This window comes from Bradysia coprophila (assembly GCF_014529535.1).
Source record: "Bradysia coprophila strain Holo2 chromosome X unlocalized genomic scaffold, BU_Bcop_v1 contig_34, whole genome shotgun sequence".
Classification (NCBI taxonomy): Eukaryota; Metazoa; Arthropoda; class Insecta; order Diptera; family Sciaridae; genus Bradysia; species Bradysia coprophila.
Window position 1 is genome coordinate 211839 of NW_023503324.1, and position 16139 is coordinate 227977.

Consider the following 16139-nt stretch of genomic DNA (forward strand, 5'->3'; position numbering starts at 1 on the left):
CTTCGATCGATGCGTCATGATGAAATTGTCTTCGTGAACACGAAATTCAAAAGACACAAAGATCTCAACTGTGAAATAAAATTTTGGTGCCACACCATGAGGCTCGAGTGACCTAAAATCTAAAATCGGTCCAATGACCTCGTACATAAAAATTTTGTTCTAGGACCCTCCTCAACTTTCATTTTTGAACATTTGTTCAGAACAGACCAAAGCTCTACGACGCCATCTTATGACCGTACGAACATCAAAGTTGGTACACTGAATTGACACATTTCCCAACTTTTCTCGAAAACGCTTCCGCCGATTTTTTTAATATATACCTCAATCGATAGGTATTTTCAGCGGCTATCAACGGTAAGACTTGCACAAAAATTCTATGTACCGTTTTCGACAAAATTGAGAAAAACCACCCAAAAAACCACTTTTTGGTAATTTGCGGTGCCTCACATGCATGTGGCCGCTCTCAAATGTTTTTATTCGGAAGCTCCGACCTCGAAAACCCCTTAGACACAAATTTCACAACAATCCGTTGTATTTACGCGAAATGGCAGCCATTTTTCGTTTAAAAAATTCCGACTTTGAAGCCACCTAGCGGCCAAGTGACGCATAAAAAAAATTTTTGACCTACATTTCCTGAATCAGCATCAAAAGCTCTACCGAAATCAACCGTAAAATCATTAGGTCCGAGGTAGAGCCTCAGTCCTAACCTAGGTCCGAACTCGAATTTTTCCCATCTCGCCACCCTAAGAAACACTCCTATCTACTTTTTAGATTTTTAGAAAGTACGATGCCCTGCGGGCATCGTGTAATAGATGCCGGGACAGTTATGAATTAAGGCGCAGCGCAGCGTTGCGCTTGCAATGAAAAAAAATAATTAAAATAACATTTCCAAAATCGGTTCAAGATTGCTCAAGTTTTCGTGCCATCAAAAAACAGTCAGAAAATTCTTTCCGCAATTCCTCCCAAAATCGCTTCAAAATTACTTAAGTTATCGTGCCATCAAGCATTACAGACATTTCAGTATTTTCCGTTTTTTGCTAATATTTCATACATTTCACAAAATCGATCATAGTGAACGTAATGAACGTATACGCGTAAAACGTATTTTATGAGGAGTGAAATTTGTAGTCCATCATTGTAGCTTAGGATCACGATCTGCCACTCGTCAAATGAAAATATTATAGATATATTATATGATTAGAAAAAAGTTTTTATAAGGGTTCAGATTTTTAGCCCCGTACGAAGTACGAAGGGGCTTATAGGATTACGATGCAGTGTGTAATTGATGGAATTCGAAGCAGACGGTAAGGGCAAAGTGTTTGCCTATGTTCATAGATGACGAATCCGAAATAAAAATTTGGGCCGTCTGTCCGTCTGTCCGTCACGTCGATATCTTGAGTAAATCAAATCCGATTTCAAAAATTTCCCTGAAAGATAGTCAAAATAGTGAGGCTAAGTTCGAAGATGGGCATATTCGGGTCGGCCCTTCGTGAGTTAGGGCCACCTAAGTGATTTAAGGTCTTTTGGTGATATTTATGGCAAAATAAACGATGGAAATGTAAATGACACGGCAAATGATAGGTATTGTTAATACCAATCCAGGAAAAAAAAGTTTTTTAAAATCGGGTGAGTGGACCGTGAGTTAGGGCCTTAGAAGTGAAAAGCTGCTAGGGCCCTATGTGTATTTTACATTGAACTCGAGTAAATTTCATACGTTTTTCGTAATTTTTGTGTCATTTGAAAGATAATCAAAGGCCGAATAGAATGTTGTTGAAAAAAAATTAAATTTGGGTCCTTGACTAAGGCCGCTACTAGGGCCCTATGCGTATTTTACATATGGTAATTTGCGGTGCCTCACATGCATGTGGCCGCTCTCAAATGTTTTTATTCGGAAGCTCCGACCTCGAAAACCCCTTAGACACAAATTTCACAACAATCCGTTGTATTTACGCGAAATGGCAGCCATTTTTCGTTTAAAAAATTCCGACTTTGAAGCCACCTAGCGGCCAAGTGACGCATAAAAAAAATTTTTGACCTACATTTCCTGAATCAGCATCAAAAGCTCTACCGAAATCAACCGTAAAATCATTAGGTCCGAGGTAGAGCCTCAGTCCTAACCTAGGTCCGAACTCGAATTTTTCCCATCTCGCCACCCTAAGAAACACTCCTATCTACTTTTTAGATTTTTAGAAAGTACGATGCCCTGCGGGCATCGTGTAATAGATGCCGGGACAGTTATGAATTAAGGCGCAGCGCAGCGTTGCGCTTGCAATGAAAAAAAATAATTAAAATAACATTTCCAAAATCGGTTCAAGATTGCTCAAGTTTTCGTGCCATCAAAAAACAGTCAGAAAATTCTTTCCGGCAATTCCTCCCAAAATCGCTTCAAAATTACTTAAGTTATCGTGCCATCAAGCATTACAGACATTTCAGTATTTTCCGTTTTTTGCTAATATTTCATACATTTCACAAAATCGATCATAGTGAACGTAATGAACGTATACGCGTAAAACGTATTTTATGAGGAGTGAAATTTGTAGTCCATCATTGTAGCTTAGGATCACGATCTGCCACTCGTCAAATGAAAATATTATAGATATATTATATGATTAGAAAAAAGTTTTTATAAGGGTTCAGATTTTTAGCCCCGTACGAAGTACGAAGGGGCTTATAGGATTACGATGCAGTGTGTAATTGATGGAATTCGAAGCAGACGGTAAGGGCAAAGTGTTTGCCTATGTTCATAGATGACGAATCCGAAATAAAAATTTGGGCCGTCTGTCCGTCTGTCCGTCACGTCGATATCTTGAGTAAATCAAATCCGATTTCAAAAATTTCCCTGAAAGATAGTCAAAATAGTGAGGCTAAGTTCGAAGATGGGCATATTCGGGTCGGCCCTTCGTGAGTTAGGGCCACCTAAGTGATTTAAGGTCTTTTGGTGATATTTATGGCAAAATAAACGATGGAAATGTAAATGACACGGCAAATGATAGGTATTGTTAATACCAATCCAGGAAAAAAAAGTTTTTTAAAATCGGGTGAGTGGACCGTGAGTTAGGGCCTTAGAAGTGAAAAGCTGCTAGGGCCCTATGTGTATTTTACATTGAACTCGAGTAAATTTCATACGTTTTTCGTAATTTTTGTGTCATTTGAAAGATAATCAAAGGCCGAATAGAATGTTGTTGAAAAAAAATTAAATTTGGGTCCTTGACTAAGGCCGCTACTAGGGCCCTATGCGTATTTTACATACAACTCGAGTAAATTTCATCCGTTTTTCGTAATTTTTGTTTCATTTGAAAGATAATCGAACACCGAATAGAATGTTGTTGAAAAAAAAAATTAAATTTGGGTCCTCGGACTAAGGCCGCTACTAGGGCCCTATGCGTACTTTACATACAACTCGAGTAAATTTCATCCGTTTTTCGTAATTTTTGTTTCATTTGAAAGATAATCGAACACCGAATAGAATGTTGTTGAAAAAAAATTAAATTTGGGTCCTTGGACTAAGGCCGCTACTAGGGCCCTATGTGTATTTTACATATAACTCGAGCAAATTTCATCCGTTTTTCGTAATTTTTGTTTCATTTGGAAGGTAATCAAAGGCCGAATAGAATGTAGTTGAAAAATAAATTAAATTTGGATCCTCGGACTGAGGCCGATACTAGGCCGTATGTGTATTTATACTCAATAAATTAAAATTTTAGGGCTATTTGAAATTTTGGTTTTATTTGAAAGGAACGTCGTACGGGGCTTCGTAATTGCGCTATGTGCAATTTCTAAGATGTACACATTACATAATAATTTTACTTTAACTACTTTAACCGGCGCATAGGCTTACGGTCAAAGTAGGTGACAGACGCACTAGGGTCACGTACGCAATAGATATACGGGTTTGTACGGGGCTCAGTCGCAGCAAACGCTCCGACTGTTCTGATGGCTCGTTTTAAAGTAATATTGCTTTAATTAATAAAATGAAACAGACTCTTTCGGGAATAAATCCTAGATCCATCCGATCGATTTTGTTCATCAGTTAAGCAGACCTCATAAATTTGATTCTTTAACATAGGAAAAAAATTCGAAAATCTGATTAGACATACCCATGTTATCATCCCACCGAAAAAATTAGCAAAAATGGGTTTGGGAATAACTCAGAGATCCCATATTGTCTATCTACGTAATTGAATCCAAAAATGTTATTCCTCGTCGAATAAACCAAAAATTCCCATATCTGGTTCTTTTTTTTTTTGAGTTAACGTGTAATCAAAAACCAGATATAAAAGCTTTTGGTAATTACTTCAAGATCATTAGTACTACATGGGCCATCTACTAACTTGAACCCAAAAACGATATTCCTCGTCGAATAAAACCAAAATTTTCAAATTTGGCTCAGGATTTATCGAGTTATCGTGCAATCCAAAAACCAGACAAAAATGCTTTTGAGAATTACTTCCAGATCATGAGTCCAATATTGACCATTTACGAACTTGACCTCAGAAATGTCATTCTTCGTCGAATAAAATCAAAAGTACTAAAATTGGTACCGGATTTTTCAAGGTATCGTGCCATCAAAAAAACCAGAAAAAAACTCTTTTGGGAACAACTTCCATATCAGTAGGTTGATATTGCCCATCTGCGAACTTGACATCAGGAATTTTATTCCAAACATTTCACAAAATTGATCATAGTGAACGTATTTTATGATATAAGACCCTTGACTTAACAGTCAATGGAATTAATTTGTTGTTTTGCGGCCAGAAAACGGCTCATTACGATGTAAACAGAAACCAGTTTGTCGCATTTTCTGTCTGCAAGACAACAAAGTACCGTACTGTCTCGCAGGGAAATTTTTTCTCTCGACGTGAGGGATATATAAATGTCTCATAGAGACAGAACGTTACTGTTATTGTTCAGTCAATTCTTCATATTCTTTGCCAGCACAAAAAAACCCGGGTTAAAAATGTGGTAAAATTCTAGGAAGTACAGAGGACTAGGCGGGGAAAGAAATTTCATAATAACACCGTCAATCATTATTCTTTTGTTGATCAAGATTATTCTCGGTCTAACGCAGTTGGTGTTGTAATAATTCGAATTAAAAATAATCATTCGACCCAACCACCGTTTGGCCCAAATGAAATTTTTGAAGTTGAATCTGAACGGGCTCTGAACAGTCTTGCGTCCACTGCCATCTGGTCAATATGAAAGGTATTTTAGATAATTTCTGTGCCAGGGCCGACGGCAGGCCGACGGCAGGCCGACTGAACGGTTCAACCCAAACATCACAATTGGCCCAATAGCCCACCTTGAGTGGAAATATTCCTCACATTCCCACGTTACTTTGCTTCTATTGTACAAGATCCACAAAATCCAAAAGAATTTTTCTCCAAAATTTCTTTATTTACAAAGTTAGGTAGACAACTGGCTAAGCCAATTCGTTTGATCCGATACCATTACACCCGTTTTTGCATTCACTCAATAATAGCACTCTACCATTACACCCGTTATCGTACCCGTCGTCAAGATATCAATGTCTAAACAACTAAGTGGCTTATTGTGCTTTCAATTATTGTTGACCAAACATAGGATACACTCACAGGACAAGGGTGTAACTTAGAACAATTTTTATTGTTGCTGCTTAGAACATTTTTGATTTTTGTACCAGCCCTGTTGAATGTCGTTCAAAATGATCGACTCGTTTTTTAATTTTCTGAATGTTATAGTTTTCGGGCAACAACGATTTTCTGTTATAAATTGTCTTCGGCAATTTCCTAAAATCGATGGTATTTTACAATTTTTATGGTAAAGTGGTACACCCCATGGATCACTACACACACCTAGTTTACGGGTGGTACCACTTACCATAAAAATTGTCGTAAAATACCGTAGAAATACCATCGATTTTAGGCAATTGCCCGAAGTCAATTAAAGTTACTATTAAGTTACGCAGATTCAGTAACTGCTTCACCACGCACCAACATTTCTACAATTGACCTGATGCATTCACTTCTCTCTTCCACCGTGGTGGTCCGTTCGATTCGATTTATTAAAATTAATTTGTCCGGCTTGCTCAATGTCCTGAACGAGTCGATGGCGCTCGGTGACGCGTCTTCTACAGCAGCTGTCAATTCATCCGGCACAACACAACCACTCGAAGGCTTGTAAGCCTTATCCCAACGTCCGTCAGCTTTAGCATCGTCGATCAAACATTGACCGGCTGATTGCATTCTGCCTACTCGAATCAAACGCTTCACTCGCTCCCTATTGATTTGCGACCAATTACTTTTCGGTCGGCGCGGCGTTATTCGCTGTAGAAACCATGTCTCATCCAAACTGCACCGTTGTCCATCAATCCAACCGTAACACAGCACAACATCCAACAATTCGTCGTACGTTACTGTTTGTATGCCCGAACATTTTTTGGCTATTTTCACCCACAGTCCTGTGGTGACAGTATGATTGGTACGAAGCCAACTTTCTAGTTCATTTTCCGATTGAAATGCGATGATCGGTAGCCCATCTTTGCTGGTGTGTTGCGACTTGGCAGTAGGGTGTGTCGATTTCAATTATTTTTTTTAGTCATTCCGGGTTCCGCCCTACCGCGATTCACCCTCGCACTAGCAATAATAATCAGCAAATTTTTTTTTTTTCTAAGTCAATATAAGCTTGCACCGTCACTTTTTCAAAAATTTTCGAGCTACACGAGATAGCTGGATTATGGGTCCGAACCAAAAAAAATCTACAGATGCTTTTGCAAAGTTTTCACTCTGTACGGCATCTAGAGGGTCTACTAGAACATACAAAAATTAAAAAAAGTTAAAAAAATGTTTTACCGTCTTTTTGGTATAGCATCAAGTTTCACCGAGGTGGAATTTTCAAGAATTTTGTAAGTGGAAAAGTCATCTCACCTGGGTGAATTTTTTTCAAGCTATTGTTGTGATAGCTCATTTTGTAGGTATTTCAATAGCGCATCCAGCAAACGTACAGTTTCGATAGGTAAATTTAAATATTTTTTGGTTTCACTGTTGGAAGGCCCAAAAATGGGGCATTTCTTTGGGTATTTTCGAAAACATAACAAATTGGCTTCTCTTAGAAAACGAAATCTTACTATTTTCAGCTTTTAAATGTGTTATTCATGAATAATATTTGAATTTCTGACAAAATTTTTCATTTACTTGCTGTATTTAAAATGTTAATTGTCTCCATACTCGAAGAAATGCCCAATTTTTGGGCCTTCCAACAGCGAAACCAAAAAATATTTAAATTTATCTATCTAAACTGTATGTTTGCTGGATGCGCTATTGAAATACCTACAAAATGAGCTATCACAACAATAGCTTGAAAAAAATTCACCCAGGTGAGATGACTTTTCCACTTACAAAATTCTTGAAAATTCCACCTCGGTGAAACTTGATGCTATACCAAAATGACGGTAAAACATTTTTTTAACTTTTTTTAATTTTTGTATGTTCTAGTAGACCCTCTAGATGCCGTACAGAGTGAAAACTTTGCAAAAGCATCTGTAGATTTTTTTTGGTTCGGACCCATAATCCAGCTATCTCGTGTAGCTCGAAAATTTTTGAAAAAGTGACGGTGCAAGCTTATATTGACTTAGAAAAAAAAAAAATTTGCTGATTATTATTGCTAGTGCGAGGGTGAATCGCGGTAGGGCGGAACCCGGAATGACTAAAAAAAATAATTGAAATCGACACACCCTACTTGGCAGTGCATTTCGGTTTGTTTACATCCACTGACCGTAATTTTTTCGGCAATATAACTCGCTTTGTCACCTTGTCGGTTGAATTGGTTTTATTGAAAACATTGCCGGAGGCCGGCATTTTGGGCTTTCTAGTTACGGGAGCCATTTGATGGCGGTACAAAAGCGGGACAAGTAATTTTTGATTCAGATTTACAACAAACACTCTTGTACTAAGCAACATTCAAAATATGTTGTTTATAATTCATACACCGTCTACTCTGACTTTGACATTATTCTTCTTCTTAAAATATTATTCTCCGTAATCCCTAAACTTTTCGATTCACACTATCAAGTCTAGTACATGCCCTAGCTCCCAAGGTTGTAAATTTTGGGGAGATCTCGCAGATACAGATACTCGGGTGCAAAAAATTTGACATTTTCGTGGAAGATGGATTCTAAAATTTGACAATTTCATAGTAGGTGAATTCTGTGTTGTGTGCCCCCGTGTATCTCATAAAATGGCGGTCTGTGTGACCTCCCCAACTGTCTAGAGCCTTGCTAGGTACTTCGTTTATATCTGAATAAGATTTGTAAAACGAGGCTACAACCTGTAAAGCCCTACTTCCTGATTATTGACCAAGATCTAAGTTTTATCTGTCTTTGCATAAGCTAACTGACAATAAACCCATTTTCAGAATCGCACAAATCAGCCCAACCTGAGACCCAACCACCGCCAAAATATTTCATGAAAGGGCTGCAATTACCGAGCGACTTCAGCGCCGAATTGAAATCACGGCTTCGAAAATCGACCAACGCATCCGTCAGCAATCTGAAAAAGTCGGCATCCAGTATCGATGCCATACGCCACGAAGAACCATTGCTACCGTCATCGATGTTGAAACAGAAACTGGACAATCAGACCAGTTCGGCTAGTTCGTCGGATACGGAAGAGGGCAAAGATTTGGGGAAGCTACTCCGCAGCGTGTCCAAGGAAAATATGAACAGTGTGAAGCGGGGATTGATGAATTTGAATAAAATGCTGGAACATTCGGCATTGGTCGGTGCTATGAGCGGTGCCACATCGACAAGTGATGGTGAAAGTAGCGGCGGGCGAGAGGTTGCCACAATCATAAAAAATAGTGCTGTAGCTAGACGCAAAAAATTCAATGAGGGGTAAGTGAGGAAAAGATTTTTTTCAGAAGAGGGATGGGAATAGATCAAAATACACATTTTGTTGTTTGATATATCGAAACGCTTTGAACAAAATATTTCATTGTAAAATCATTGTGTTTCTCCTTCGTTTCGCTTTTATGTCCTTAATCTGTTAAATATATTGTGGAGCCTGTGCAAGAATTAACCCGATGTTTTCTGTTGCATTTTGTAATGAACCATAATTCCACAAACATAAATTTTTATATTTAACAAAAGATAATAAAAAGATAAAAAACAAACAAAAAAATTACGTAAAATTTTGTTTTTCATTGCCGCCTAACACATGACTAACCTACACGCTTTGTGGTAACTTTTTTTTGTAACAAATGAGAGTACTCTTCAAAGGTAAGCTAAATGCGAATATTTATCATTAAACTGCGCTTGCATCCATTGGCCATCACTCAGTGACCATATTTGGGAAGACCTTTTTCCACAATTTCTTAAACTTTTCATATTTTCCGTAAACCTCACAAAAACAGTTTTGTGAAAATTTGGGAGATCAAAAGGAGAAACATGGGAAATTTTAGGAAAATATGGGTAAACGTTTTTCCAAAAAATAGTCACTACCATCACCTGAACCATATTTGTGTCATTATAGCTATATCCGGAATAAATAATGAAATGAAGGTTTTTTGTCGCACTACTCATGTAGACAAAGTTTTGCAACAGAGAATTTGGCAAATACAAATATTAGGCCCATTAAAGATCAATGAAAGTATAAAACAGGTATGGCCAGTCGACCCATTTATCTTCACCGTTTCTATCCAAATTGATGCGTGACACCCCCCCCCCCTGAACCAAAATAAAGTTTTACCGAAAATGCACCCAAAAATTGATTGCTGTTCTAAATAGAGGGACCCTAGCGGAGTTCAAAACGATGGTCCGTTAAGCTGGACCAGATGCTTCCCCATCCCATATATTTTTTTCTTAGTTGTATGGGGTTGGGGTAGAACAGCAATCAATTTTTGGGTGCATTTTCGGTAAAACTTTATTTTGGTTCAGGGGGGTGTGGCGTGTACAAAATCGTCATACCTCTTCCATTTTTTGCGTAATTCAAATTGTATGGCTTTAACAGTTGAAACGAAAAAAAAAGGTTGCGTATCGGCAGCAATTTTGAATATGGCGCTGTTCGGTAAACAAGACTAGATTTCCCATAATTCTTTTTTATAGCAACTCGCCTAATTTTCTGTCTTTACATTCTCATTCATGTATACAAATACATACTTATTCATAAACATATCAATGGGTTGGTATCTCGTTCCGTCTCACTCTTTCTTCTCGGCTGTTTGTGACGACTATTTTCAAAACTCTATGTTGAATTTTGAAACTGATCGTTTCAAATGCAATACCATTCGTAAATAGCGCGTTTTGTTGATTGTTTAGCATTGTTTCGGTTGTTGTGTGTATATAGATGGTATACTATACATTACACATTACACCAATGTTTACAGATGGTAACTATGAAATTTAGTTTTGGAAATTCATTGACGGAGACTTCTTGCTCCGAAAACGTTTATTATTATGTGCAGTCAGCTCTCGCATCTATCCGATGTATGAATAGAGAAGGTATATGAATAGAGATAAACATTCATTTAGGAGTGCAGAGGTTGTGTGTAGAGAAAAGAATTGGTTCGTTGAGAAGAACACACACTGCCGGTGTATACGAACATGGGCAGTTCAGAAACAGTTTGTTCGTTAATGTGAATGGAATGGTTTTTACGTGTGCATTTTGTTCCTTAAAAAAAAGAACACAAATCTGTTTGATGTCTTCTTTTTGTCAACACTAACGTAGACTCACTTTTTTTGCAAGGGCACAGCCGTTGTGTTCAGTGTGGATTTTTTTGTATGTTCAAAATCGAAACGTTTTGTGCGGCTTTCGTAGTTACTTGGACATTAGTTTTAATTGAAAAGTTCAATATAAATTGATCTGTTTTGTGGGCTCGAAAATTAGAATTTGGATTTAATTGGTCGACTGAAGAAAAACGAGATTTCGCTCTCAGCTACAGTGTTACTATGAATGGAGACTGGATTGCAGCAAGAACGCGTAGACTGTAGACATAATAATCAAAAAAAAAAAACATCGCGGCCCTTGAACAGACACGGTTGTCATTTGTTTTGACTGAAATTATTTTTTTTTTGTTTTGGGGCTGTTGCCCTTATCGGTAGTGTTTGTAGTTCTATGTCTTCTTACATATCATAGCAATCTTACTGTACAGACTTTTTCTACATTTTCACTGTGTTTGTCTGTTTCATTGTATTATTAAAATCCTAAGTGCTTTAAACTCTGTGTTTTAACGTTTGAATGAATGCGAAATTAAAAATTTTGTGATCGTTTTTTAAACAAAAGATTTTTTTATCGTCCGCCCATCGAACACCTACCAATAGATACTTTATGACTAAATGCATTAATTATTCCGTTCATCACGCACATAATAACTGATGTACCTTTAAACAAAAACAAAAAGGTAAGCAAACACCAACACGTCTGGGACGGTTGAGTTTTTTTCTTTTTCTTCTTATTTCTCGTTCTTGCAAGATGTTGTTATAGTAAAACAAAACGTCTACAACACAAGAAACAAATCTATAAATTTCAAAACAAAAAATTAAATATAATTTTTAGAAAGTAAAATGAGTAACGCATTACATTCGCTGGATACGATGGGTGTATTACGAATGTACGTAGGGTACAACTGTATTACATTGTGTATAGAATTTAAGGTATAACCAACCAGTCAGTATAACATGCAGTTGAATAGGTGTATGCAACACTGTATACCTACATACAATCGCTGGATATTCTTAAATAGCTCGTCGATATGTTTCCAATATAATTGTTAGGCCCGTACGAAATTTAATGACTCATGGAATTACCCTTTGTGTACCATGCAGCATCTCGGTTTCTGTTTCGAAGTACGGAATGTGGGGAAACGGGGAACCTATTGTGAGTCTGATTTGAGAAATTGTTCAATTTTGACAATTGTTTTTTAAAAGAAATCCACAGCGTGGATCTATAATTGAGAGTGGAACGGAGTATTGTCGCGTAATTTACTTTCAAGAACTCACCTCTGTGGTCACTGTGTTGTCAATCCAGTAAGGAGTCAAGAAATCCTGATGGAAGCTTACGCCATCCGTGAGTTCCAGTGTTGGTTGGGAGCACTTGGGAGTAATTAGAGGACACTCAAAAATAGTCAATAGTGACAAAAACACCTATCACTAATAATTAATTTGGCTGTACAATCCCGTATATCTATTGCGTACGTGACCCTAGTGCGTCTGTCACCCTACTTTGACCGTAAGCCTATTGCGCCGGTTAATATAGTTAAAGTAAAATTATTATGTAATGTGTACATCTTAGAAATTGCGCATAGCGCAATTACGAAGCCCCGTACGACGTTCCTTTCAAATGAAATAAAAATTTCAAATAGCCCTAAAATTTTAATTTATTGAGTATGAATACACATAGGGCCTAGTATCGGCCTCAGTTCTATTCGACCTTTGATTACCTTCCAAATGAAACAAAAATTACGAAAACAGGATGAAATTTGCTCGAGTTATATGTAAAATACACATAGGGCCCTAGTAGCGGCCTTAGTCCAAGGATCCAAATTTAATTTTTTTTCAACAACTTTCAATTAGGCCTTCGATTACCTTCCAAATCAAACAAAAATTACAAAAACGGATGAAATTTACTCATTATTTAAAATTGTTGTATTGCTTGGCCAATAATTCGACATTAACTAAATGTTGTATTGCTTTTTTATTAGACCAGATTGTTGAAAAAATTTATTTTATTCAACCGGTGAACGAAACGTGTTACCGTTTACAATTCATGACGAAACGTTTTACCGTTTACAATCAAAGTGGACGAACAACAAGGACAAACAAATTTACTCGAGTTGTATGTAAAAAACACATAGGGCCCTAGTACCGGCCTTAGTCCAAGGACCCATATTTAATTTTTTTCTCAACAACATTCGATTCGGTGTTCGATTACCTTTCAAATGAAACAAAAATTACGAAAAACGAATAAAATTTACTCGAGTTATATGTAAAATACACATAGGGCCCTAGTACCGGCCTTAGTCCAAGGACCCAAATTTCATGTTTTTTCAACAACATTCTATTCGGGCTTTGATTACCTTCCAAATGAAACAAAAATTACGAAAAAAGGATGAAATTTACTCGAGTTCTATGTAAAATACACATAGGGCCTTAGTCCAAGGCTCCAAATTTCATTTTTTTTCAACAACATTCTATTCGGTGTTCGACTACCTATTAAATGAAACAAAAATTAGGAAAAACAGATCAAATTTTCTCGAGCTATATGCAAAATACACATAGGGCCGAGTAGCCTTTCACTTCTAAGGCCCTAACTCACGGTCCACTCACCCGATTTTAAAACACTTTTTTTCTGGATTGGTATTGACAATACAATACTATTTACATTTCCATCGTTTATTTTGCCACAAATATCACCAAAAGACCTTAAATCACTTAGGTGGCCCTAACTCACGAAGGAGCCTCACTATTTCGACTATCTTTCAGATATCGACGTGACAGACAGACGGACAGAAGGACAGACAAAATTTTTATTGCGGATTCGTCATCTATGAACATAGGCAAACAGTTTGCCCTTACCCTCTGCTTCGAATTCCATCAATTACACACGGCATCGTAATCCTATAAGCCCCTTTGTACTTCGTACGGGGCTAAAAATTTAGTTCGAAAAGTTTCGTTCATATGTTTGCCGTCGCATCGTCAACAATCAGAAAAGTACTAAGTCGAGCAGGATAACATAAGAACCCGGACTAGATGATCCCTGCTACACTATCCAATCTTAATCTATCTACAAAAATATACAATGACTGAAGTAAAAACGACATACTAACTAAATTATCTTCGAAGCCTCCGGGTATTATCACCCGGGGAATTATCCCCCAGACTGAAAAAACTGAAATTAAATTGGAATTATCACCCGGGGAATTAACGCCCAGGCATTATCACCCAGCTATCTGAGAAGTCATGCTTAATTAGTCTAGTTAATTGTGTATCGTCTGAGAGACATGCACAATTAGGTAATAGTGCATCGCCTAAGATGTATGCACAATTAGTGTAGTTTTTTGTGCATCGTCCTAGAGACATGCACAATTAGTCTAGTTAATTGTGCACCGTCTTAGAGACATGCACAATTAGTCTAGTTAATTGTGCATCGTCTTTGGTACATGCACAATTAGTCTAGTTGATTGTGCATCGTCTTCATAATTAACTAGACTAATTGTGCATGTCTCTAAGACGATTCATAAGTAACTAGACTAATTGTGTATGTCTCTAAGACGATGCACAATTAACTAGACTAATTGTAGAATTCTTTGTAGAATGAATTGAAAAAAATCTTTTACTAGACTAATTGTGCATGTCTCTAAGACGATGCACAATCAACTAGACTAATTGTGCATGTCCCAAAGACGATGCACAATTAACTAGACTAATTGTGAATGTCTCTAGGATGATGCACAATTAACTAGACTAATTGTGCATGTCTCTAAGACGATTCACAATCAACTAGACTAATTGTGCATGTCTCTAAGACGATGCACAATAACCTAGACTAATTGTGCATGTCTCTAAGACGATGCACAATAACCTAGACTAATTGTGCATGTCTCTAAGACGATGCACAATCAACTAGACTAATTGTGCATGTCTCTAAGACGATGCACAATTAACTAGACTAATTGTGAATGTCTCTAGGATGATGCACAATTAACTAGACTAATTGTGCATGTCTCTAAGACGATGCACAATCAACTAGACTAATTGTGCATGTCTCTAAGACGATGCACAATCAACTAGACTAATTGTGCATGTCTCTAAGACGATGCACAATAACCTAGACTAATTGTGCATGTCTCTAAGACGATGCACAATCAACTAGACTAATTGTGCATGTCTCTAAGACGATTCATAAGTAACTAGACTAATTGTGTATGTCTCTAAGACGATGCACAATCAACTAGAATAATTGTGCATGTCTCTAAGACGATGCACAATCAACTAGACTAATTGTGCATGTCTCTAAGACGATTCATAAGTAACTAGACTAATTGTGCATGTCTCTAAGACGATGCACAATCAACTAGACTAATTGTGCATGTCTCTAAGACGATGCACAATCAACTAGACTAATTGTGCATGTCTCTAAGACGATGCAAAATCAACTAGACTAGTTGTGCATGTCTCTAAGACGATTCATAAGTAACTAGACTAATTGTCTATGTCTCTAAGACGATGCACAATTAACTAGACTAATTGTGCATGTCTCCAGGACGATGCACAATCAACTAGTCTAATTGTGCATGTCTCTAAGACGATGCACAATCAACTAGACTAATTGTGTATGTCTCTAAGACGATGCACAATCAACTAGACTAATTGTGTATGTCTTTAAGACGATGCACAATTAACTAGACTAATTTTGCATGTCTCCAGGACGATGCACAATTAACTAGACTAATTGTGCATGTCTCCAGGACGATGCACAATTAACTAGACTAATTGTGCATGTCTCTCAGACGATGCACAATTAACTATACTAATTGTGCATGTCTCTTAGACGATGCACAATCAACTAGACTAATTGTGAATGTATCTGAGACGATGCACAATTCACTAGACTAATTGTGAATGTCTCTGAGACGATGCACAACGAACTAGACTAATTGTGCATGTCTCTAAGACGATGCACAATTCACTAGACTAATTGTGAATGTCTCTGAGACGATGCACAACGAACTAGACTAATTGTGAATGTCTCTAAGACGATGCACAAATAACTAAACTAATTGTGAATGTCTATATGATGATGCATAATTAACTAGACTAATTGTGCATGTCTCTAGGACGATGCACAAATAACTAGACTAAATGTGCATACATCTTAGGCGATACACAATTAACTAGAATAATTGTGCATGTCTCTAGAACGATGCACAATTCACTAGACTAATTGAGCATGTCTCTAAGACGATGCACAATCAACTAGACTAATTGTGCATGTCTTTAAGACGATGCACAATCAACTAGACTAATTGTGAATGTCTCTAAGACGATGCGCATGCATCTTAGGCGATGCACTATTACCTAATTGTGCATGTCTCTCAGACTAATTAAGCATGACTTCTCAGATAGCTGGGTGATAATGCCTGGGTGTTGATTCCCCGGGTGATAATTCCTA

General features: G+C 37.3%; 2 protein-coding genes across 5 annotated transcripts in view; one reads left to right on the top strand and one right to left on the bottom strand.

The window, feature by feature from the left end:
* LOC119069403 overlaps window positions 1-9162 on the top strand; it is a 180482-nt gene extending 171320 nt beyond the window's left edge. For all 4 annotated transcript variants that reach the window (XM_037173452.1, XM_037173451.1, XM_037173450.1 and 1 more), the window contains exon 10: window positions 8389-9162. In XM_037173452.1, the coding sequence (XP_037029347.1) occupies window positions 8389-8870 (482 nt within the window). In that variant the 3' untranslated portion in view covers window positions 8871-9162. The remainder of the gene's footprint in view (window positions 1-8388) is intronic.
* Window positions 5380-8052, bottom strand: LOC119069405. Its single transcript, XM_037173455.1, has 3 exons — window positions 7712-8052; window positions 5932-6532; window positions 5380-5441 (listed from the first exon to the last, which is right to left on the bottom strand). Exons 1-2 carry the CDS (start codon window positions 7932-7934, stop codon window positions 5937-5939), a joined length of 819 nt encoding a protein of 272 aa, XP_037029350.1. The 5' UTR covers window positions 7935-8052; the 3' UTR covers window positions 5380-5441; window positions 5932-5936.
* Window positions 9163-16139: the final 6977 nt, after the last annotated feature.

What these genes read in the sequence shown, in the direction of transcription:
- LOC119069405 (XM_037173455.1), bottom strand. Translation starts at nt 7,934, where the DNA reads ATGTTGCTTAGTACAAGAGTGTTTGTTGTAAATCTGAATCAAAAATTA. An exon ending in ACCGAAATGCACTGCCAAGT is followed by an intron (nt 6,533 to 7,711) that starts AGGGTGTGTCGA and finishes CTACTGCCAAGT; the next exon opens with CGCAACACACCAGCAAAGAT.